Source organism: Pogona vitticeps, chromosome 1, assembly GCF_051106095.1.
Source record: "Pogona vitticeps strain Pit_001003342236 chromosome 1, PviZW2.1, whole genome shotgun sequence".
NCBI classification, from domain to species: Eukaryota; Metazoa; Chordata; class Lepidosauria; order Squamata; family Agamidae; genus Pogona; species Pogona vitticeps.
In genome coordinates this window covers 333117891-333142153 of record NC_135783.1, presented here as the reverse complement: position 1 = coordinate 333142153, position 24263 = coordinate 333117891, and the positions used below count along the sequence as shown (strand labels likewise).

General features: G+C 45.7%; 1 protein-coding gene across 1 annotated transcript; it reads left to right on the top strand.

The window, feature by feature from the left end:
• The first annotated feature begins 155 nt into the window (after nucleotides 1-155).
• On the top strand, nucleotides 156-9711 carry LOC110088621 (alpha-1-antitrypsin-like). The gene is made up of 6 exons (XM_072986616.2): nucleotides 156-1124; nucleotides 1874-2144; nucleotides 4455-4602; nucleotides 6248-6428; nucleotides 8247-8329; nucleotides 9697-9711. The coding sequence occupies exons 1-6, from the start codon at nucleotides 482-484 to the stop codon at nucleotides 9709-9711; spliced, it is 1341 nt and encodes a 446-aa protein (XP_072842717.2). The 5' UTR covers nucleotides 156-481.
• The last annotated feature ends 14552 nt before the right edge of the window (nucleotides 9712-24263 follow it).

The window sequence follows — 24263 nt, the reverse complement described above, 5'->3', positions numbered from 1 at the left end:
ACCTGTCCACTGCTGCAGCCAGCTCTGTGCTCCCTTCCAATCACTCCGGAGCTCGTGGTTGACTAGCCATTCCTGGCAGAAGGAGGGAAGACAAGCTTCCCTGCCAGGCTGACAAGTGGCTAGTCGACTGCGAGCTCTGGAGCGATTGGAAGGGAGCACTGAGCCAGCTGCAGCAGTGGGAGGGTGAGTGGATGGTCCAGACTGCTTGTTATGTCCACCTGTGAGTGTAACCTCTGCCTAGAAGGAGGAATAGATTAATTTTGCTTTCTCCTCCATGTGAATTTCTTAAAAAATAAATTTATGACCACGCCAATTATTATTGAGCCCATACCATTAAGTTGGCAGCAAGTGCTATCTGCATACAACAATACCAAAAAAAAAAACCCTTAAGAGACTTACGTATGATCTTAAGATTGCATATGTAACTCCTGTTAAAACAGCAGACAAACATTTTGCATTAAAGCATTACATGTTGTAATCCATGTGGTATTCTCTTCTTGCAGATTATCTCCTGCTGATCAGGATGTCTCCTATCAATCTGTGTTTGATTTTTGCTGTCCTATTTGCGGTTGCCATCTGTGAAATTCCCCCTGCCAAACAACAGAGCCGTTCGCCTTACCTAAAGATAGCCCCTGGCAATGCTGACTTTGCCTTTCGATTTTACCATCAGATTGCTTCAGAGGAAACTGGGAAGAATATTTTCTTTTCTCCTATAAGCATCGCTACTGCCTTTGCCTGCCTTTCACTGGGGGCAAAATCCACCACACTGAGTCAGCTTCTGTCAGGGCTTGGCTTTAACCAGACAAAGATCAGTGAGCGAGAAATACACAAAGGGTTTCATCATCTCCTTCACGTGCTAAACCGCCCAGAGGCTGAGATTGAGCTGAGCCTTGGAAATGCCCTTTTCACACATGATCAGTACAAACTCCTCAAGAAGTTCTTGAATGATGCCAAGCATTTTTATCATGCTGAAGTTCTTCCTACCAATTTCAAAAAACCTGAAGAAGCTGTAAAGCAGATCAATAACTACATAGAGAAGAAAACCCATGGAAAATTAGTTAATGTAGTCAAACAACTTGATCCAAAGGTTGTGGTGGTCCTTGTAAACTATATTTACTTGAAAGGTAAGACAGATGGACCAATTTTCCCATTTTTACACAGGATTGTAAGATACCTTTATAAGCCCACAGTTTAAGCAACCGTGGCTCTAGACCCTTGCTGCTCAGACAGAGTTCTTGCTGCAAAGTTTAGGGCCTCAAATATTTGCTGAAGATACAGGCCCGCAGAACAGAAGGATTCACAGAGAATGCCATTGGTTCACACAATGTTGACTGTACTCTGATGTGGGAAGTGAGAAAGTAGTTTGGCAGAGAGTCAGCTAGGAACCAAGAACTTCATCTCAATATGTCAGGACCAACAGTCCTTCAAATTTTCAGCTCTTCTCCACTCCTCATGTGTGCAATTCCACACACACCCTGGGGGGGGGTCCGTTGTGACTAGAACCAAATGGGCTGGAAATACCACACTCCTATAACAAAGATCAGCTCACAAGATCTAAAGTTTAGGCTCTGAACTCACATGAAATGGGGTGCTGCTGGCTAGATATGTCTCGTCTACGAGCTTAGCTCCTTCAGTAATTCCAGTTAGAAACGTTATTTCTTGAGAAGTAGAGTCAGAAATAATTATAAAAGTCTGGTTCCATATATGGCTCACTGATGTTCTATAACCAAAATCCATGAGGGACAGTTTTAAAAGACCCCATGCAAATCCTATTGTATTACTGAGATTTGGGTAGTGTGAAATGGTGATTAGGTTTCAAAAGGCGTAGATCTTTCGCAAGTACCCTCACTTCTCATGCCTTTCTTTTCATCAGCGTACTGGAAAAATCCTTTCAATTATGAGTTTACTCGAAAGGATGACTTCTTTGTGGATGAACAAACTACTGTGCAGGTTCCCATGATGAACAAAGACAGCAATTTCAATTTTTATCATGATGAGGAACTGTCCTGCCAGGTTGTCCACCTCCCCTACAAAGGCGATGCTTCCGCATTGTTCATTCTGCCTGACCCAGGGAAACTGAAACAAGTCGAAGCCGCTCTTGGAACAGATGTGCTGATAAAATGGGGGAAGTCTCTGAAACAATGGTAAGCTGACGTGTTGTGGTTGATAGACTGTTAACACCTTGAGGAAACTGTGCTCCAACCTGTGCTCACAGCACAACTTTATTTCTATTTATTTATTTTATTTATTTATTTATTTAATTTATACCCCGCCTATCTGGCCCACCGGACCACTCTACCACCTACCATCTCTTGATCCCATAGACCAGGGGTCCCCAACCCCCAGTCTGTGGCCTGGTGCCGGTCCGTGGGCTTCCTGGAACTGGGCCGTGGAGTCTGGATCTCCACCTCCCCGCATGCACGCACAGTGGACGTGTCGCGCTTGTGCAGGGGCATGTCACGCTCACAGAGGGGCGTGACACACTCATGGGTGGGCATGTCGCGTTGAAGTATGAGAGCCATAGTTACATCATTTTTGCTGCTAGACAGAGATTAGACTTGATTTAATCTAGCACCCACTCTTTGGTCTTTCTGGCTGTCCATAGTATCCATAATGCTCTCCTCTAACACCAAATTTTCAATGAACTGGGTTTGTGGGTGGGTGGATCCGCTTTCATTGTGGTCTAGCTTTCACATCTGTTTATACAAGTCTGACCCCCCACGCACAGAGCCTGCACCTCTCCCAAACGGTCTGTTGTCCCAAATAGGTTGGGGACCGCTGTCACAGACCGCTCAGAGCGGCTATTCTCTGATGAACTTAAATAAGGGAAAGGGAACTGTGTTCTCAATTCTCACCTCCATGAAGTGGAGTTACTTAATCACAAGACCTCTTTTGTGATCCTGCTTTTTGCCTTTTCTTCATTAATTCTCCACTGTTGTCATTTCAACAGCAACATGGCCATCATCTGCAGAACTGCTGGATAGCTCAGGTTGTGAGTTTGATTCCCCACTGAGCCTCCTTTACAGGGCTGGGCTTGATGATCCATAGGGTCCCTTCCAGCTTTGCAATTCTAAGATGATGATGGTGGTCATCTTCTTAAATTATTGATGCTTCTTAAATTATTGATGCTACTTCAACCAGTTTTCATTCCTTCTTTATGTAATCTTTATCCTCCTTATCTAATTGAGATGATAATTTATTTATTTATTTATTTATTTTATTTTAAATAGTCATGTTGTTGTTACACGCTGTCAAGTTTCCTCCAACTTACTGTGACCCTATAGTTACAACACCCAAACCTTGAGACATTAAAATCATGACATATGTTCCATAGAGACTAAAATATAGGAAAATATTACAAAGTTATTAAAAGTAAATTAGTACTTTTAATTTAAAAACTTTTGATTATTAGAGAGCATTTTAAAATTGTCATTTCATCCTTTTATTACAATCTAAATTCCTGTACAACGGCTCAAATCCTGTATTGGCGTAGTGGGAAATTACACTTGGTATAGCATCAAGTTATGCCCATGGAGGTTTGCAGGGAGATACAGCCAGCATTCTGTATTGTGTGCCTGATTGTTATAGGAGGCCCTCCTCTTGGTCCCATTGCTAGTGCAGGCACAGTTGATGGGGACATGAGAGAGGGTGTTTTCTGTGCTTGTTCTGAGACTATGGAATCCTCTCCCTCAGCAAGTCAGGTTTTATCCTTCTGCAGACTTTTAACAATCAAGATTGCGTCCCTGAATGCGATCATTTAGTGAAGAGGCAAAGAGCAATTCACAAAAGCAGCAAAACCAGGGAGCTGGACAGGGGACAGATTGGATTTATCTTCAGTGTGGAAGGGATTGTCACTCTCGAATTGGCCTTCTCAGCCACACTAGACGCTGTTCCAAGTCCTCCATACAGAGCACGTTACCATAGTCTTTCAAGACTGAAGGATGCCTACAGTTTTAATATTTAAATAAATATTAAAATATTTAAATTATACAATGCATTTAAATCAGTTTTATAGTTTAATTTTTTTAAAAATGTATATCTTACTGTATTTTTAATTCTATTGTTTTTAATACTGTAAGAGCTATCTTAAGTCTCCTTAACAGGAGGCTTCTCTCTATATAATAGAAACAAATACATAAACAAACTGCTTGCTGGATATAATTTCTACCTTGGTGTTTATTGTGCAATTTTGAGTTAAGTAGGATTTTGATCAGTGTTTCTTATACGTATTATCTTAGAGGAGGGTTGTAGAACGTATGCCTCTCTGGAGATGGCTGAACTTCAAACCCCATCTCTGCTAGCTAGTATACCCAATACAGTACTGAGGAGCCATCATAGAATTATATACTGTATTCATACAATTATGAAAGCTACAGTCTAAAAATATATATATGAAGGTTCAGTGTTATTCATCATTGTGATACCTCACTACATTCTCTTACTTCTTTCCACAGGAGATTAGAGCTTTTCCTTCCAAGGTTTTCCCTGTTTACTAGTTACGATGTTGAAAGCATACTAAATAAATTGGGAGTTACTGATGTTTTCACAGACCATGCTGACCTATCCAGAATTACTGGGGCACGTAACGTCAAGGTTTCAAAGGTATGCTTTCCTAAAGTAACTGTGCTGCAAGAATGAAATCAAACATTGTCATGTTACTTTGGGGACAACAAATACATCCCTGTTTGAAGATAGCAAAACATGTAGTTCAAGAGTTAGAAGACCTGCATACCGTAAATTCCTAAGTCCTTCTCTGCATAGAAGAATATTTGCCATGGGGAGGGGGAGTGACAGAATTTTCCAAGTAGATATGCCATAACAGACATTTGTGTAATTTTGTATATTTGACAGTAGACACCAATGCACACATTCTACACAGAAGCCATCTAGATACATAGGTAAAGGTAAAGGTTCCCCTTGACAATTTTTGTACAGTCGTGTCCGACTGTAGGGGGCGGCGCTCATCCCGCTCTTCAAGCCATAGAGCCAGCGTTTGTCCGAAGACAATCTTTCCGTGGTCACATGGCCAGTGTGATTTAGACACGGAACGCTGTTTACCTTCCCACCGAGGTGGTCCCTATTTATCTACTCGCATTTGCATGCTTTCGAACTGCTACGTTGGCGGGAGCTGGGACAGGCGACGGGTGCTCATTCCGTCGCGTGGATTCGAACTTACAACTGCTGGTCTTCTGACCCTGCAGCACAGGCTTCTGCGGTTTAGCCCACAGCGCCACCACGTCCCCTATCTAGATACATACAAGTAAGAATATTATATGTGAAGCAGCCAGAAGAAAACCTATCTGCCTCAGCAGTGACATTTAGGCATCATCTTCCAAAACCTATCCAGACTCACTTTCCCAAAGAAAGCCAGATATACAACACCTCATGAGTCTGTCTAGGTATTCAGGAGAGGGAATACCTGAACTCTAGACCAGCCTCATTTGGCATTACAGGGAGACTGAAATGGAGATCTTCTGCTGTGTGTGGAGGCTCTCCATGGGATCTGAGACCTGTGTGCACTCAATGGTTCTTAACCTTGAGTTACTCAGGAGTTTTGGACTGCAACTCCCAGAAGCCTTCACCACCAGCTGTGCTGATTGGGGTTTCTGGGAGTTGCAGTTCAAACGCATCCCAGTAACAAAGGTTAAGAACCACTGCACTGGGGCACTGCCAAACCCAGCTAGCAGTGTGGCAGAATTTCCTGTACAGTGTACAGGAAATGGGCACTATGTACGTACAAAAAGACAAACTAACTTTCAATCCATGATGGAACTGCGGAGTTACTAAGCAGATCACTGGGGAAGTTCTTCAATGCCCCCACGCCCCGCAAGCTAATGATGCAGGAATATGACAACATGGACAAGCTCTCAAGATTGGATGAGAGAGTGAGATAAGACCCGGTCTCTTATGTTGTTGTTCTGTGTCATCAATTTGGAACAGACATAACAGGGCTTTCCAGGAAAGTGAGATATTTAAGGAGTGGTTTTAACAATTCCATATCCCCAGTCAGTTCCCATGGCTGAGTGGGGATTAGGACCCATCACTCTATCCACTATATAATTATACAGGGAATGTGTAGCCTGCATAATTAAATTATGCAGATAATGCTTTTAAGCACTAAGGGGTGGTATATACGCAGCACACTTTGTTCTGCTTTACTCCAGGCTGGGTATGTAGATCAGATTTAGCTTGTAATATAAAAGTCAGGTTGCTATCCTATGATAATACTTGCTTCCTTTCCTTGCAGGCGATACACAAAACTTTTCTAAATGTCCATGAGAACGGCACTGAAGCTGCAGCCACTACAGTAATTGAGATTGTCCCAACTTCCCTCCTACCCATAGTAAAAATCGACAGGCCGTTCTTCTTTCTGATCATTGATGAGCTGACGAACTGCATTTTATTCATGGGAAAAGTGAAAAATCCAAGTGAGGAGCAGTCACAAAACTAGTGGTTATATGACAGTACTGACCACTCAGCGCTACATGTGAATGGGTCAGTTACTTAAACAGAAGTGCCAAATTAAACACTGATATGAAAATGGAAGTGTATGACATATCTGTGTTTCTTTTGCCAGTTTACATTTTCCAATTCAAATATATGTAATTGTCAATGCAGTATTATGTGTTTGTTCTAAATTTTACAATGGGCATCTTACAACTTAATGTACCCAGACATTATGACAATATAAATTTCCATTCAATGGAAGGTGTAAAACAAAAACACCTTCCACACTGTGATGGAAGCTCCTAGGTTTTCTAAACATATAATACTCAGGTGTTTTACCAATCCCTCTGTCATCATCACCCTTGCAGGATACCATTGCTTGCATGGGCAAGGTAAGCTACTTTAAGCTACTTCTTATGAAATAAATTAATTTTGACCACTCTGTTCACTGTACACTTTGCCTTACTGATTTTGTCAGGTAAAAGCACACCCCTTTTGAAGCTCTGCTCTGGTGTCTGTGATTGTTATCATTTTTGTTACCCAGGTTTTTATCTTCTCTAATACCCACCAGATCTGGGGGCAAAGGACTAATCAGGAAAAGAAGATGTCCTATATAATTTTAGCTGTTTAAATTAAGGAAAATAATTTTCTTGGCTGACATATTTTCCTACCTCTCTGCCCCCAATATTCCACAATTCAGTAAATAAATACAGTAAATCGAAAGGCCTGGTGCTCCTCCTAGGGGCCAATTGGGAAGAATTGTACCACATTTTTCCTAAGCTGTTTTATGTCCAGGAGGCATTTCCCAAAAGCAGACGTAGCTGGAATTCATTTCTGCTTATGAAATAAAGCACTCCAGGCCCAAAATACATCTAGGGCCCCCCAAGCCATGAAACAATGGTGCCCTCTGCCCCACAGAGGATATGAGGAGCCATTTTAGGTAAAAATAAAGGGGGCAATCAAGGATATGGGGCACTACTGGGAATCTGCACTATACTTTTCTCAGTCTTGATGTACTCCAGTCTCAAACTGCAACTTCTCTATGGGCTTGATTCCACTGACAATAACACCACTGTTGTTCCTGGGTTTTCTTTTGAAAATGATTTAAATTTTAGCATACGCGTGCAGTACATGCACACTCAGAGTACTGTGCCAGGGGAGCAAGTTGTTCCTCTGTCAGTGGTGTGTTTATTTCGATGCAGATGTGGAATCATTTCTGTGTTTGAGAACACCACATCTGCTTTTCTAACAATTCCTGCTATTGGATGCAGTTGTTGTTGTTTAGTTGTTTAGTCGTGTCCGACTCTTTGTGACCCCATGGACCAGAGCATGCCAGGCCCTCCTGCCTTCCACTGCCTCCCGGAGTTGGGTCAAATTTGTGCTGGTAGCTTCGATGACACTGTCCAACCATCTCATCCTCTGTCGTCCCCTTCTCTACTTGACTTCACTCTTTCCCAACATCAGGGTCTTTTCCAGGGAGATTTCTCTGGAAGTACTAGACCCAATAACAGGATTTTTTAAAAAAAGCTGGTGGCCTCCCCCTTGCCCCCTTACTCACTCACTCACTTACTCACTCACTCAGTTGCCCACTCAATCCCTCTTCCCCATTGCTTGCCCCCGCCTACCCAATCGCTCACCCATTTACCCAACCTCCATGCCATCACTTGGCCCCTGCCCACCCCTCAGACACCTTGCCCTTCCACTCTCACCCTTTGCCTCTTATTTCCCTTTCCACCCCTTTCCCTCTCATCATCCTCCCCCTGCCTTTCCACTCCCCCATTGTCCCCCCATCTTGGCAGAGCAGGCCCACATGATCAGTGATAGAGATGGCAGTGGCAGTAGTGGAAGCAGCAAGAAGACTGAGGAGAAGGAGGTGGTGGCAGTAAGGATGCACACAACGGGACAAAAGTTTTGGATTCAGACTAAATTCAAGGTAACTTTAGCTTAAATCGAAAAAAGAGATCCCTCTGCTAGTTTATTCCAGCAGTGGGAACAGGGCCTACAATTATTATTCTGCTGGCATTCCTAGACTATATTCTGTGATTTTTACCTTCTGCACCATTTATTAATCCATACTCACTTCCCCCACTTAGGACACAAAGTTTTCTAGGACCTGAAGCTGTGAGGCTGGTAATCTCTCTGCTCATTACCTATTTGCTCTCAAAACATCCTCTAAGTATTTTTTTACTTTACCGGGGCTGCAGACTTAAGTACAGTGGTGACCTGCATAGCGACGTTAATCCATTCCAAAAAAAACTTCGCTATTCGGATTCATCGCTATGCGGGGCAAAAAACCCCATAGGAATGCATTAAAACGGGTTTAATGCATTCCTATAGGGGAAAAACTCACCGCTATGCGGAAATCCTCCATCCGGCTGCCATTTATGCAGATTCGTCAAGACCAGGAGATGCAAAGTATAAAGGAGGAACAACCTTTGGCTGAAAAAGGTGTGCATCAACTAGAGTTCCTCACATGGTCTCATTTGCTAAGTGTGTAACGGCCCAATCAGCATGGCAAGATTAATGAATCCCATAACTCATCCTTTGAAATTACATTGTTTTTGTTTCTGAAGCAAAACCAAGTTATTTCCTTTATAAACAATTTCAAACTTCATGCTAAGAACCAAATGTTTAGTGGAAAAAAACAATGAAACAGCCCCAAAGTTAGTGATATCTTCTGCTGGACTTCAGGCTACAAACTATGCCTGAGGGATTAATCCAAATGCAAATATGAGGTTTCTGAGCATCGCCTGTAATAATGACTTACGAAATAAGAAGGGGGGGGGTTGAAGAGGAAAGGACAAAGAAAGCAGCATTTCCTTGTATTGCTTTTGATGATTCCTGTTTGGTAAAACCTTCAAAGAAAGGTATGTTACCCTGAGCTAGCCCCAGGCCAAAATAGTTCAATCTTCACAGGACTAATGCGGACACAGAATGATAGCTACCACATGACTAGGCATAGGATATTTGATGGTGGGTTTCGCTACAACTCCCACCATTCACCAGGAATTCCACCACCACCCCAGACAGAATTCTGGCATCTGTAGCCAAAAAATCCAAATCTTCCAAGGAGTGTCAGCACCCACAGCTAAGGTCCAGCATGTTCTTCTCTGCAGCCATTGCAAAGGGGGAGAGAGAGGTGGGAATGGTACTTGGTAAATTCCATGGGAACTACAAGGAGTTGTAAGAATGGTAGTCTCTGCTCACTAAACTGTGGCTCTCAAAATTTTTTTGCTTAATCCCTTGTAGTTTCCATTTATGTGATCCCCATAACCTGTCCAAGTTAACAATCTGGAAAGGTACCTTAGTAGGAGAAAGGACTCATTATCGATCCCTGGGAGTCCACCACTCCATATGTGGGACTGTGGCAGACACAACTGATTAAATGAACACAGAGACATTCCTTTTCACTCAACAAGGTTTCAGTTATGAAAGCCAAAGAGCTAAAAACTGAGAATAGTAGGAACCACAGTGTTTTCCCTAGCAGAACATGAGGTATGGTTGTTTTGAAGCCTTCTGAACGATCATATGTGACAATTCTCCAGCTGAATTCAATATTAAATGGGAAGTCATTGCAAAGGAGAAGAAAAGGAGAAAAACTGGGCTATGTTAGCCCCATCCACTAACAAGCTATAAAAGATCCCTAAGTGTAAAATTGTGTCAGTGGAAACCACGGCCAAGATAATCCATACTAAGGTAGTACAATACAGACATCATATAGTAAATTGCACTTTAGAGTAGGCCCTTGAGTCAACAGGGATTTGGAGAGTTACCTCTGTAAGTTCCGATTCACATGGGCCTACTCAAACAGCAACTTACTGTAGCATACGATTAGAGTAGCTCCATTTTAAACAATGGAACTTGGAGAGGAGTTGAATCACTAAATCTATATTAATTTCAATGGGCCTACGCTTGTGTGATTTATTATGCTAACCAACGGGATTTTGGCCACTGTTTCTAAATGCCAATAGCCAGCTGGGATTCCCCCCCCCCCACCAGGTCCCATAACCTGGTGCCAGTATATTGCCCTACAATTGTTTGGATACCAAGAAAAACGATCATATATATATGATATATATGATTGTTTTTCTTAGTATCCAAACAATTGTAGGGCAGTAGACTGGCACCAGGTTATGGGACCTGTGAGAACTATTTTTTTGTGTGTCACTGTGATGCACAATGAGCAGCGGAAGGATCAGGCAGTTCCAGTGAGTGAGATGTCCCTGGACAACTACTGGTCTCTCTACCCTTGCCCTGTCAGAACTTTTGCCTCAGTTGAAGTCCCTCGCACCAAGGCTGCACTGGAGAAATGCACAGAAGGAGAGTGGGATTCACAGATGACCACTTGAAGAACCACAGATACAACTGCAACCTATCCTTTTTATTGTGGTCTCAGTAACTCACACATATGGAGGATTGTGAGTTCACTTACTGTAGGTGGGATGGGTCGATCTGGGTGTACAGAGAGGATTCCTCTGCCAAAGAAGGCTTCTGTCCTCGTAGGGACATCCATCTGGTAATGATGGATGAACATTGAGAGGTGAAACCCCACTGACAGGTAAGTAGCTGGAGATCACATCATGCTGTGGGCTTGGAAGGGCTTTTCATTAACTGAACCCGCACGAAGGCGAGTGACCATTCCACATTTGAGGGATGTAACAAAGAGTTTGCAGAGACCTTTCAGAAATTGCTTCACTAACAAGTGGACAAAAAGGGAGTCAGCTTGGCCAGGCATCAAGCAATGTAGCAAGACAGCAACCAGATAGACCTTTATGGATGAGAATGAGAGGACTTCATCCATTAGTGAGGCGAGGACCTCCAGAATATGTCCCACATGCAAGGATGGTGGGGGAGATTCCCTCCTGAAGCACAGAATACTGGATTGCCCTCCATTTTTGAGCATGGGAACATAGGTGAGAGGCTCCTTTATGGCCTCCAAAGGCTGAGTTTATTTGATATGAGACTAACTTACGTGCTTCTGTATGAAAAGTCCAGGTGATAAGATTGTGGTCCTCTGAAAGGTGGTGTAGCAAAGGTTCCAGTTTTTCATCTGGCCACCCTCAATCACAATGGAATTAGGTTTGGGATGTTGAAGGAGAAATGATGCTTCCTGAATCTGAGAAAGCTTCTCAATACTCCTCAATGTTGGAGGGACCAAAGAGGATTTGCCCATGGTGGATGATCCAGCAATGTCAAAAAAGGAGGAAGTAGTAAGAGTATTGGTGTTGAGGAGTGCTGGTGGATCCCACTGAATGCTGGATCATCAATTGGTGATGGGAGCTCCTTGATGCTGAGTTGGAGGAACCTTGCCATGCATAGCACCTGCCTGGAGTAAGATCTCCTATCCCCCAATGGAGAGAATGAGAGCACTGGCATCACCAACAATGTTGTCCAACAAGGAGGTAAGTGAAAGAGAGGGAAGAATCAATGGGGAGTTGAGATTTACTTCTGGCCATGTGAAGAAGGTGGGAATGGTACCAGTTTCAACTGTGTCAGTCCTGATTCACAAATACAGTGATGCCTAGACTAACGAACATAATCCGTTCTGGAACATGGGCGTAACTCGAAATGGTTGTAAGTCAAAGCACCATTTCCCACTGAAATGCAATTAATCCGTTCTGGCCAAAGAAAAAAAATCACCACCACCACCCAAAAAAATCACTGCAAGACCCATCGGAAACGCAATTAATTCCTTCCAGGTGAAGGGGGGGGGGAGAAAAGCAGGCAGAGAATGCAAGACAGATCAGAAATGGAGGAAAAGCAAAGCAAAAAGCAAGCGAAGCATGCAAGACAGATCGGAAATGGGGAAAAACAAAGCAGAAAGCAAGTGAAGCATGCAAGACAGATCAGAAATGGGGAAAGGGCAAAGCAAAAAGCAAGTGAAGCATGCAAGACAGATAAGATATGGGGGGAAAGCAAAGCAAAAAGCAAGTGAAGCATGCAAGACAGATCGGAAATGGGGAAAAAGAAAAGTAGAAAGCAAGCGAAGAATGCAATCATATTGGAAATGGGGGGAAAGCAAAGCACCAACAAACAACCCCCCAAGGCCCATCGGAAATGGGAGGGGAGAACCAAAAAAACAAATAAACTCCCCAAGATGGTTGTGGGTTTTTTCAGGCTCTTTGGCCGTGTTCTGAAGATTGTTCTTCGTAACGTTTCACCAGTCTCTGTGGCTGGCATCTTCAGAGGACAGGAGTCAGAACTACCCAAGATCCATTGGCAAAGGGGGAAAAACCCACCAAAAAACAAACAAATCCGAGAACCATCGGAAATGGGGGGAAATGCCAAAAAACAACCAACCCTTTCCAAGACCCATAACAGCACAGAAACATAACGCCCCCAGGTTCTCCGCCAGATATTTTTCAAGGGCGCACTCCCAGAAGAGGCACCACTGTGGCGCGCCCTCCCCCCCTTAGGACAAGCGGGAAACGACCCACGATGCCGGCTGGGAGTGAACCGTCACTGCCTCCCCACCTGTGTTTGATGCTCCGCCATTCTCCCCTGAGCATGACTGGCAAAGAGATTAACACTGAAAGTTGGTGCACTTTTTTTGGCTTTTTTGATTGGGCTAAAAGAGATAACAATTGCACCAGTCTGGATTTTGGAATCTGTTTCGTGCCAACACAGCTACGGCTTGTTTTACATCTAAAAACACAAAGGGAAGTCTTTCCTCCCTCCTTGTTAAATTATAGGCATTTTTCTGATGCTGACTCGGGTCCAGCGTTGGGAGCCTGCTACTTCCCCCCCTCCCGCCTACCCTGCCCCTTTTAAGATCGGAGTCAAGGCGAGGAGTGCAGGCTCGTGGCTGCAGCTGACTTTGCCGGATTTCTTCGAAGGGCGCACTCCCAGAAGAGCCACCACTCCGGTGCGCCCTCCCCCCCTTAGGATGAGCGGGCAAGGACCCCTGATGCTTTTTAATGTTAGTCGCCCAACCCTCTCACCAGTGAAAATCTTCTCGTTCACCATGTAACCAGCCAGCCGGTGGGCGCAGAGGTTGAGGTAGCAGCGGCTCAGCCGTGCCCTCCCCCTTTAGGACAAACGGGAACCAAAACTCTCCCCCCCCCAGACGCTGGCTGGGAGTGAACCGTCGCTGCTTCAACCCCTGCGTTTGATGCTCCGCCTTTCTCCCCTGAGTTGGCTGTGTGGCTCCGGCTTTACCAAGACCCCTCGCTCTCATTAATGGTCCAGGCAAAGCTGCAGCTTTGCCTGCCTCCCCTGCCCCCTCTTCCTTCCTGGGCTGCCCCGTCAGAGCCTTCAAGTAACTGCAGGGCAGCCCCAAGTGGGCAGAGGGGCCGGTATCGACCCAGCCTATGCAGGTGAGTAGGGGAGGAGACGGGGTCGCCAGTCAGGGAGGGGACTTCAGCCGGAGGCAGAGGCTGTGGGTGGTGGAGCTGCTGCTGCCGACGCAAAGAGGACGATGCAGCTACCGTCTCCCCAGCAACCCCGGGTCAGAGGAGGATAAGCAACCGAGCCGGAATGCCAGCCAAGCCCCCGTGGCTGCTCCTGTGATGGGATGGCCAGCCACCCAGCCAGGAGGAGGAAGTGGGTCTCGATGCCCCACTGGCGCTCCAGGGCCACCACCTCGGCGGCTTACTTGACGCAGAGGACACGGAAGCCCTTGTCCCTTAAGGCCTGGCTCAGGCGTTCTGCCATCAACTTGAGGTCCTCCACCCCACCTGCGTGACACCCCCCTGTGCATGCAGGGGGTGGGTGGTGATCCGTGTCCGCGGCCCAAGTCCGGCAGCCTCACAGACCAGCACCGGGCCACGGACCAGGGTTGATGATCCCTGGAGTACGCCACCGAGGTAGCGGCCCTGGAGCGCAAGCGGGGTGTCGAGGTCCACTTCCTCCTCCCGGCTCCTGGCTGGGAGGGTGGCCAGCCCATCGCAGGAGCGGCCACAGGGGCTTGGCCAGCATTTCAGCTTGGTTGCTTATCCTCCTCTGACCCGGGGTTGCTGGGGAGACGGTAGCTGCATCGTCCTCTTTGCGTCGGCAGCAGCAGCTCCACCACCCACCGCCTCTGCCTCCAGCTGAAGTCCCCTCCGTGGCAGGCGACCCCGTCTCCTCCCCTCCTCAAATGCATAGGCTGGGTAGATACCGGCCCCTCCACCCACTTGGGGCTGCCCTGCAGTTACTTGAAGGCTCTGACGGGGCAGCCCAGGAAGGAAGAGGGGGCAGGGGAGGCAGGCAAAGCTGCAGCTTTGCCTGGACCATTAATGAGAGCGAGGGGTCTTGGTAAAGCTGGAGCCCCACAGCCAACTCAGGGGAGAAAGGCGGAGCATCAAACACAGGGGTTGAAGCAGTGACGGTTCGCTCCCAGCCAGCATCGGCGGGGGGGAGAGTTTTGGTTCCCGTTTGTACTAAAGGGGGGAGGGCACGGCTGAGCCGCTGCTACCTCAACCTCTGCGCCCACCGGCTGGCTGGTTACATGGTGAACGAGAAGATTTTCACTGGTGAGAGGGTTGGCCGACTAACATTAAAAAGCATCAGGGGTCGTTGCCCGCTCGTCCTAAGGGGGGGAGGGTGCACCAGAGTTGTGGCTCTTCCGGGAGTACGCCCTTCGAAGAGATCCGGCAGAGTCAGCTGCGTTCACGAGCCTGCACTCCTTGCCTTTCCTGGAACCGGCGGCAGCTCAGCCTCTGCGCCCAACAGCTGGTGGGCCAGCTTGAGTTCACCTAGTGGCAGCCGCTGATCCCTGCCACACTGCCTGGCCACTGACCACGATTAGCTGAGGCAAGGCGAGGAGTGCAGGCTCGTGGCTGCAGCTGACTTTGCCGGATTTCTTTGAGGGCGCACTCCCGGAAGAGCCACCACTCCAGTGCGCCCTCCCCCCCTTAGGACGAGCAGGCAATGACCCCTGATGCTTTTTAATGTTAGTCACCCAACCCTCTCACCAGTGAAAATCTTCTCGTTCACCATGTAACCAGCCAGCCGGTGGGCGCAGAGGTTGAGGTAGCAGCGGCTCAGCCGTGCCCTCCCCCCTTTAGGACAAACAGGAACCAAAACTCACTCCCCCCCCCCCGATGCTGGCTGGGAGTGAACCGTCGCTGCTTCAACCCCTTCGATTGATGCTCCGCCTTTCTCCCCTGAGTTGGCTGTGTGGCTCCGGCTTTACCAAGACCCCTCGCTCTCATTAATGGTCCAGGCAAAGCTGCAGCTTTGCCTGCCTCCCTTGCCCCCTCTTCCTTCCTGGGCTGCCCTGTCAGAAACTTCAAGTAACTGCAGGGCAGCCCCAAGCGGGCGGAGGGGCCGGTATCGACCCGGCCTATGCAGGTGAGTAGGGGAGGAGACGGGGTCGCCCGCCATGGAGGGGACTTCAGCCGGAGGCAGAGGTGGTGGGTGGTGGAGCTGCTGCTGCCGACGCAAAGAGGAAGATGCAGCTACCGTCTCCCCAGCAACCCCGGGTCAGAGGAGGATAAGCAACCGAGCCGGAATGCCGGCCAAGCCCCCGTGGCTGCTCCTGTGATGGGATGGCCACCCACCCAGCCAGGGGGAGGAAGCAGGTCTCGACGCCCCACAGGCGCTCCACAGCCACCACCTCGGCGGCGTACTTGACGCAGAGGACACGGAAGCCCTTGTCCCGGAAGGACTGGCTCAGACGTTCTGCCATCAACTCGAGGTCCTCCAGCCCAACTGCAAGGGTGACACCCCCGTGCATGCAGGGGATGGGTGGTAATCCATGTCCACGGCCCAGTTCCGGCAGCCCCACGGGCTGGCACCAGGCTGCGGACTGGGGTTTGATGCCCCCTGGAGTACCCCACCGAGGTGGCGGCCCTGGAGCACGAGTGGGATGTCAAGACACACTTCCTCCTCCCGGCTCCTGGCTGGATGGGTGGCCATCCCATCACAGGAGCGGCCACGGGGGCTTGGCCAGCATTTCAGCTCGGTTGCTTATCCTCCTCTGACCCGGAGTTGCTGGGGAAACAGCAGCTGCATCTTCCTCTTTGCGTCGGCAACAGCAGCTCCACCACCCACCGCCTCTGCCTCCAGCTGAAGTCCCCTCCGTGGCGGGCAACCCCGTCTCCTCCCCTACTCACCTGCATAGGCTGGGTCGATACTGGCCCCTCCGCCCGCTTGGGGCTGCCCTGCAGTTACTTGAAGGCTCCGATGGGGCAGCCCAGGATGAAAGAGGGGGCGGGGGAGGCAGGCAAAGCTGCAGCTTTGCCCGGATCACTGATGACAGCGAGGGGTTTTTGGTAAAGTCAGAGCCGCACAGCCAGCTGAGGGGAAAAAGGCTTAACATCAAACACATGTGTTGAGGCAGCGATGGTTCACTCCCAGCCAGCATTGGGGGGTCGTTTCCCACTTGTCCTAAGGGGGGAGGAAGTGCCTGAGCTGTTGCTACCTCAACCGCTGCGCCCACCGGCTGTCTGGTTACATGGTGAATGATAAGATTTTCACTGGTGAGAGAGTTGGGCAACTACCATTAAAAAGCCAAAGCAGCTCTTCTTACTAGTTCAGTAGCTGCAGCTGAGAGGAACCTAGGCTTGAAACAGATTCAAGGCCTGAGGGTGAGATATCAGAAATAAATCCTGCAGGGGTGTCATCCACCTATAATAAGAGAGCAACAGCTGAGCGACTGCATCAGAGCGAGGAATGGAGGCAAGGTGAACAGCTCAGAAACTCAACTCTGATCTTAAAAGGGGCAGGGGAGGCGGGAGGGGGGGAAGCAGCAGGCTCGCAATGCTGGACCCGAGTCAGCATCAGAAAAATACCTATAATTTAATAAGAGGGGAGGAAAGACTTCCCTTTGTGTTTTCAGATGTAAAACAAGCTGTAGCTGTGTTGGCACAAAACAGATTCCAAAATCCAAGCTGGTGCGATTGTTATCTTATACAAGCGATACGGCCACCTACAAGCTCAGCTCACACACACACACCTGTACGTGCAGGGGGTGGGTGGTTATCCATGTCCGCAGCCCAGTTCTGGCAGCCCCACAGACTGGTACTGGGCTATGGACCAGAGGTTGATGATCCCTGCTCTAAAGGACATGGAAGCAGACAGAACCCAAGAAGAAACAGGGTGGATCAAGGTATATAAGGAACAGGATTGGAGGAGGACAGGAGAAGGAAGAAAACATTCAAGCAGTGTCCTCAAGGTCTGACTTTGGCAGCTGATGATAATGAAATGAAGGGGTGGGGAATCGAGCCCATGCGGATATAGGCGATTCAGAGTGGATGGGACTCCCATCCAAATGGCCAGCTCCAGAAGTTTCCAGTCAGTCTCCTCTCCAGGTGCAGAATCCCAACTGTGTGACTCACAGAGAATGAAGAACGAATTGTCTTCCAGGGTATGGATTATTCTGTTTAAAGGTCTGCCTTACATGATGCAGCCTCACAGAGCTGTGAAAACACACCTCCAAAGGAGACCAGCAGGCCATATACTAACTAGGGCGTCTCGAAGACTGGATATGGCAAACGATTCATTGGAGGACAGAATTAACACCAAAATAAGAAATGTGTGAGAAAGCCGTTTTCTTTAGGAAAAAGAAATTGAACTGCAGAAAAGGGCTACTTCTCAAGATGTCTTTTGGGGTCACTCTGCATTGCCAGGCAAAACCCAGCAACTGATAATATGCTGTTCAGCACGGCAGAGCCTTAATTCTTTGGCAGAGCAGCTGACAAATTGTAACTGCAAAGGTTTGAATTCCCAGAGATAAGAAAATGCTCTTAATTGTCATGCAGAAGATACAAATGTTTTAACCAGCATAAGCTAAAAAAGCAATTTCTTAAATTCAGGAAGCAGTTTATGCATTATGATTATGGGATCTGAATGGCAAGCGCGCAGTTGCCTCCTCTTTGCCTGTGGTGGCTTTGTTTTCAACTCTGTGGTAAAGGTCCCTCAGGTTGCAAGAAGTGAGGGTTCAGAAGTGGAAGATTTATGGCGCAGACTTCACTACTTCTCTGCAAGGTTTTTCTTTTCCTGAGAGAACACTCTTGTGTTCTCTCAGGTTTTGCTTTTCACCTGCTTGTGTTGTCCAAAAAAAAAGCAAAAGGCACTGGTGGTTGGCACTCCTGGCTTCCAGGACGGGGTTCAAGTCCCCGCGGTGTCCTTGCTTAAAACCCAACGCAGCTGGTGCATCTGTTTGGTCACCTTATATCTATTTGGTCCAGTTCAAATTTATTATTTATTTATTTAGTTTTTAATTTGTTCTCTTTGCTTGTACGACCAAAGGCACAGCTCACAGTACAGGCTTTTAGAAAGATGCGTCTAAATCCTCTGCAACAAATCACACTAATTTTAACACTATTAAATAAGCTCGCACAATAGAACAAAACACAGCTCAGAAGCTCTTTTTTAAAAAAGAAAAAAGAAATATAGCATCTTCCATTTTAAAAATACAATTACAGTGGTGCCTCACTTAACGATTACCTCGATAAATGACAAAACCGCTGTACGATGACTGTTTTGCAATCGCTTTTGCGATCGTAAAACAATGTTTTAATGGGCAAAATTCGCTTCCCGTCAATCAGTTCCCTGCTTCAGGAACCTATTTTTCGCTAGACAACGTTTTTAAAACAGCTGATCAGCAGCTCTAAAGTAGCCGCCCACTGTGTAAAATGGCTCCCCGTTGTGTTTTTGGACAGATTCCTCGCTTTACAGGCACCAAAAATGGCCGCTCCATGGAGGATCTTCGCTGGACGGTGAGTTATTCAGCCCATTGGAACACATTGAACGGGTTTCCCAATGCGTTTCAATGGGATTTTTTATTTCCCTTAACGAGGATTTCGCTCTACAGCGATTTTGCTGGAATGGATTATCCTCGTTAAGCGAGGCACCACTGTATCAACTTTCTGAAGAGTCAATCTTTTATTGCTCAATACCGTAACTGTTCTACACATACAGACACTTAAGGACAATAGGGCTTGTGGTATTACAGTATAGCTCATGCCATAAACCTGACTCCCAAGTCAGCAACGGAAGGATCAAGCTGGAGTTTCCCTGTGCTAGCAGTTTGCCTGTTGTGACGTGAGGGTGAACACATGAAACACCTGTTTGGAGTTCCTTTGCTTGCTGAGGATAAATGTGTGAGTCCTACTGCTCCTCTTCCGCTGGATTCTGGATGTTGTCACAGGAACTTTGGACATAACGACTGCCAAGGGTCTATTGAAATTGTAGGTTGCTATGTTACTTGCTTAGGAAAAGAAGTTCCAGATCCTACACGGGAATGTTCAGAAGTTGGTGCAGTTCTCAATCTGGGCCAACAAAGACATGACAAAGAGTAGTTAGCGCCTTTACAAATACATTCCTGCAGCAACAACGGCTCTTCTTTTAATTTGTACACAGTAAACCTGGGAGCATGATCAGGCCCAGCTTCCTCTCTACATGCCCCATGGCTGTCTTGTTTACTATATTACCTGTTGAATGTTGTGCAGATCCACAGAGATTTGGGATTTAAGGCCAGAGATTAAGGATGGGAATGTTTGCATAGTCCTCTGGATGCCATTGGACTGTCATTCCCATTATCCCATTGGCCACATTGCTGACCAAGGCTGAAGGGAGGAGTCATCCCTGGGCAACATCTGGAGGAACACCTGTTCCTGGCTCCACCATTTCCTCCTATGATAACTAGTCTCTTTAAAACTGCAAAAGATCTTTCACAAGGGATGACATTTCTCATCATGCTCCTCTACTCCTTCTAACAGCAGCTTCTGAGACTGGGCATGTGGTTCTGTCTGGGACTGCAGGCTAGAAAGAAAATGTCTGTCCTGGAAGTCAGCCTACTCAAACCCAATCAGCACATCTGCACATTTACTAGAGAGAGCTACTGATGTGCCTGGCGGTTGGCTTTGCGTTTCCTCTCCTGGGTAGTGCGAGATCCCCTCTAAATGTGGTTGCTTTGTCCCATATATATCACTGGAGGGAATATGCAACCATCACCACCACCACCTTTGAACTGCAGAGATGGAAGCGGCCCTTTGGATCATCGAGTCCAGCCCCTGTCAAGGAAGTACAGTGGGGAATCAAACTCACAACCTCTGGCTCCGCAGCCAGAGACCTTATTTCCAAATAACTATAAACCATTTAGATCTAAAGTACAATGTTAAAGCATACAATAAAAAAAAATACTGAAAAAAATCCATGAAGTTTAAAAGAAATATGCCATCAGATTGCCACCACTGGAATCAGGACCCCAGGCAGTGTTCTGGGGGGGGGGGATTTTGACTTTTAATGTCTCCTGTTTCACCCCATGGCTCCTAAAGCCTTCTGCAAGGCAAAAGGGAATCCCAGGGTAGATTGGATTAAAATCACATTGATTTAAATTATGATTTAAATTGTGATTTAAATTTTAAAAAATCAGATTTTTTATGATTTAAATTTAAAAAAAAATTTTTTTAAATTTAAATCATGATGTAAATCAATTTTTTAAAAAATATTGATTTTTATGTACCCTGCCAGGGAGGCTTAGAATGTGAAATAAGGGCATAGGAAGCTTTGCATCAATTTCAGCTAATTATTTCTAGCACCCAGAAAAGGCTTATGCAAAATTACACAATTTTGCTTCTTGCCTAATACTGCTAGTTGAAAATTCCGACCGTACACCTTAGAAATATTGCTAGAAACCCAAAAATTTACCGTGCCACTTAAAAGTGAAAACTGAACAATTCCAGTCAAAATCCCCCTTAAATGCTTCAGAATAGTACCTATGTGGTAATAATTACAACTAAAGAATAATGTTACAATTAATCATTATGTTACTTGTTACCAAAAAAGCAATGAGCTATAGGTGAGCAATTTGTAACTATTCCCTCCAAGCTCTGCAATTAGGCTTGGAGCTATCCCTATTGCTAAAAACTGAAGGAGGCACTGTTAGAGATACAGTGGTGCCTCGCATAGCGAGGTTAATCCCTTCCGGATTAACCCTCGCTATGTGAAAACATTGCTAAACGGAATGTAAAAAGCCCCAATGGGTCCTAAACTTACCGTTCAGCGAAGTTTCCTCCATAGCGGCAGCCATTTTCGTGCCCTCGGTAAGCGAGGGGAGGGCACGAAAACGCTGCGCGCAGCCATTTTGGAACCGCCTAACAGCTGATCCGCGGGCATCGCAAAGCGAAGATTGGTAAGCGAAAAGTTTACTGATCGTCGCTATGCGAGTTTTGCCCATTGCGACCGTCGGTATGCCTCCGCAGTAGCAATTTAATTAAAATGGCAGTATTTAAGATTCACCATATGTGACTGCTATCTGTAACAGTAGCAGTTGAAGTCTAAGGATGATATTATTACATGTACTAAAGTGTAGTTTTATAAGCTATGAAAGCTGTTAGTTAGGGTGTAGAGACTGCTGTTATACTTCATGATATTAGCACATCAGTGGGCTTAAAAAGCAAACATCAGTTTTATCTTATTAACACATTTAGCACTAGGAATAAAAAATATTGTAAATCTATAAGTCATACATAAACAACAATAAGAAAAATAATCCTTATTAAACCCACATATATCCCTACAATAGAAAAAAAACTTACTCAAAATTCCATTTCAGTAATGAACTATCCACTGGTACCATAGCAACTTAGATTGAAACATTTCAGGCGTTGTGTATTGGGAACATGTACCAGAGTTTGAACTTTTAAAAAGAGCAAAATGAAACTCCTATGGGAATATAGCTGGAAGGATTGACCTTTGTTTCTTTCCTCCTAATTTAAATCTCAGTTGGGTGGATAACATGTTCAACTCTTTATAAAACATGAATACTTCAGTCTTTTTCTTAATACTCTTTTATCAACAGCACAGAACTTAACAGAATCTGCTTTACTGGGAAAACACATTTCTATGCAGCAAAGTAATTTTCCATGAGACTGAGATGGATGATGTTTTTGGTCCACTCCCAATGACGAGTTAAAGAATACAGCCAGCACCAGTACCATGCTTCTAACATACAACACCCTCAAACATCACACCTAATTATGGAACTCTTCAAAATAGAGTTCTGCCACACATACACATTGGTGGCATATTCTTAAATGGAAGTGAACTGACCTTTGTGAAGATTAGAAGAGATCCAGTGAAGATAGGAATGGGGAATTGGGAAGATGCAGAAAAAGAGTGAGGAGAAAAATGAAGAAGGAATCTGTGATCTGTACTGAAGTTTGAAAACTACAGAGACAGGCAGCAAAGGAACAGCAAAACAAATGCAGAGGCATCAAAATACAGCTAGCTTTACTCATGGTGGCAACCATGCCTCTATCACCCGGTAAATGTAATAAACCAAGACTTGATCCCAACTTAGAAGCTACAGAAGCCTGCAAGAATTGTCTTAGTAGTTAAGTAATGGTCCTGCCACTTTTCCAGTTTCAAAGGTGGAATCAATCCTGTTGAAATTACCAACCTCAAGCCAACTGCACCCTTTAAAACATTTAAATATCTAATGTTTTAATGTGTAATTGTTTATTGTTATATTTCATGTTTTATATGTTGAATTTGATTTTATATTTGTAATGATGTTTTCTGTTTGATTACCTTGTGAATGGCTCAGGGTGGTCTGGCTAGATGGGCAGTATAAGTAAGTAAGTAAGTAAGTAAGTAAGTAAGTAAGTAAGTAAGTAAGTAAGTAAGTAAGTAAGTAAGAAAGAAAGAAAGAAAGAAAGAAAGAAAGAAAGAAAGAAAGAAAGAAAGAAAGAAAGAAAGAAAGAAAGAAAGAAAGAAAGAAAGAAAGAAAGAAGATTGACTGACTGGAAGAAGGCTGGGCTGTTCCAGAGCTCCAAGGTCAACACCCCTTCCCTACAAAGAAGAGATAAACCAAAAATAAAAATTGAAAAAAGAAACCTAGTCACTGCCTTTCTTGCTCCAAACCAGTGATAAATGTTGTTGCCTCAAAAATGTCTTGGTCTCCTACAAGCACCAGCGTCTCTCTAGAAGACATTTTGACAGGTTTGAGCTAAACCTGGTGGAACTGTTAAATACAGTTTTGTACATAACAATAAGTATTTATCAGAATCAGTGCTATAGAATGAAGTAAAGCAAGAATTTATCCATCTGAGATAATTGTAACAGCTGAGAGAGCAATCCCAGGATTGGCTAACCCTGGGATAAAGCTAGCAGACCTAGCGCACACACTCTGTGGTGGTGTGGGTTGGTGTCGTACTGAAGTGTTGTCGTCATGGTGCTGTGTTGGAATATCCTGGAAGAAGCCGTGTCTTCGTGCTGTATATTGGGAGAAGAACTCTGGGTACTGGACTGAACTTATGGCATATGACTGCTGAACTAATTTACAAGGACTTTGACTCTGATTTATGCATTGAATTCTGTTGAAACTGCTGTGTATGACTTTGGGACTGGAAACAAGGACTAAGTTGTACATGTATGTATATATCCTGTAAATAATACAACTATTCTGCTATCAACACTGCTTTATTGCTTGGTGTCTTCATCTGTCAGGGAAGTTCTACTAATTAGTGCCACCTGGTGCATCCTGGTAATACTGCAACTCTGTCAATGGTTATGGGCCCAGGTATACACCCAGGTGAGGTCCAGTTGCATTTTAGATTGCACAACTGATTATACAACCAGGCACATAAAGGGGCATGCTATTTGACTCACTGCATATCTGTGGCTGTCTCTGCAAGTTCCCATGCATGCACATGCTTTCTACCTCTTCCAGCCTTAGTAGCTGGTACCAATACAGCCCATCAACTCTAATATAATTTACACATTCATGTGCACAAACCAGAGAGAAGAATAACAGCTAAGTAGTTGCATGACATGGAAAATGTGAGAAGAGAATATTGCATTGCATATATAGAAGAAGTGTGTTTTCCCCCCCTTTCTGAGAGCCTCAGGCCGCCAAAGTCCAGAAGGAACTTTTCAAATAGCAC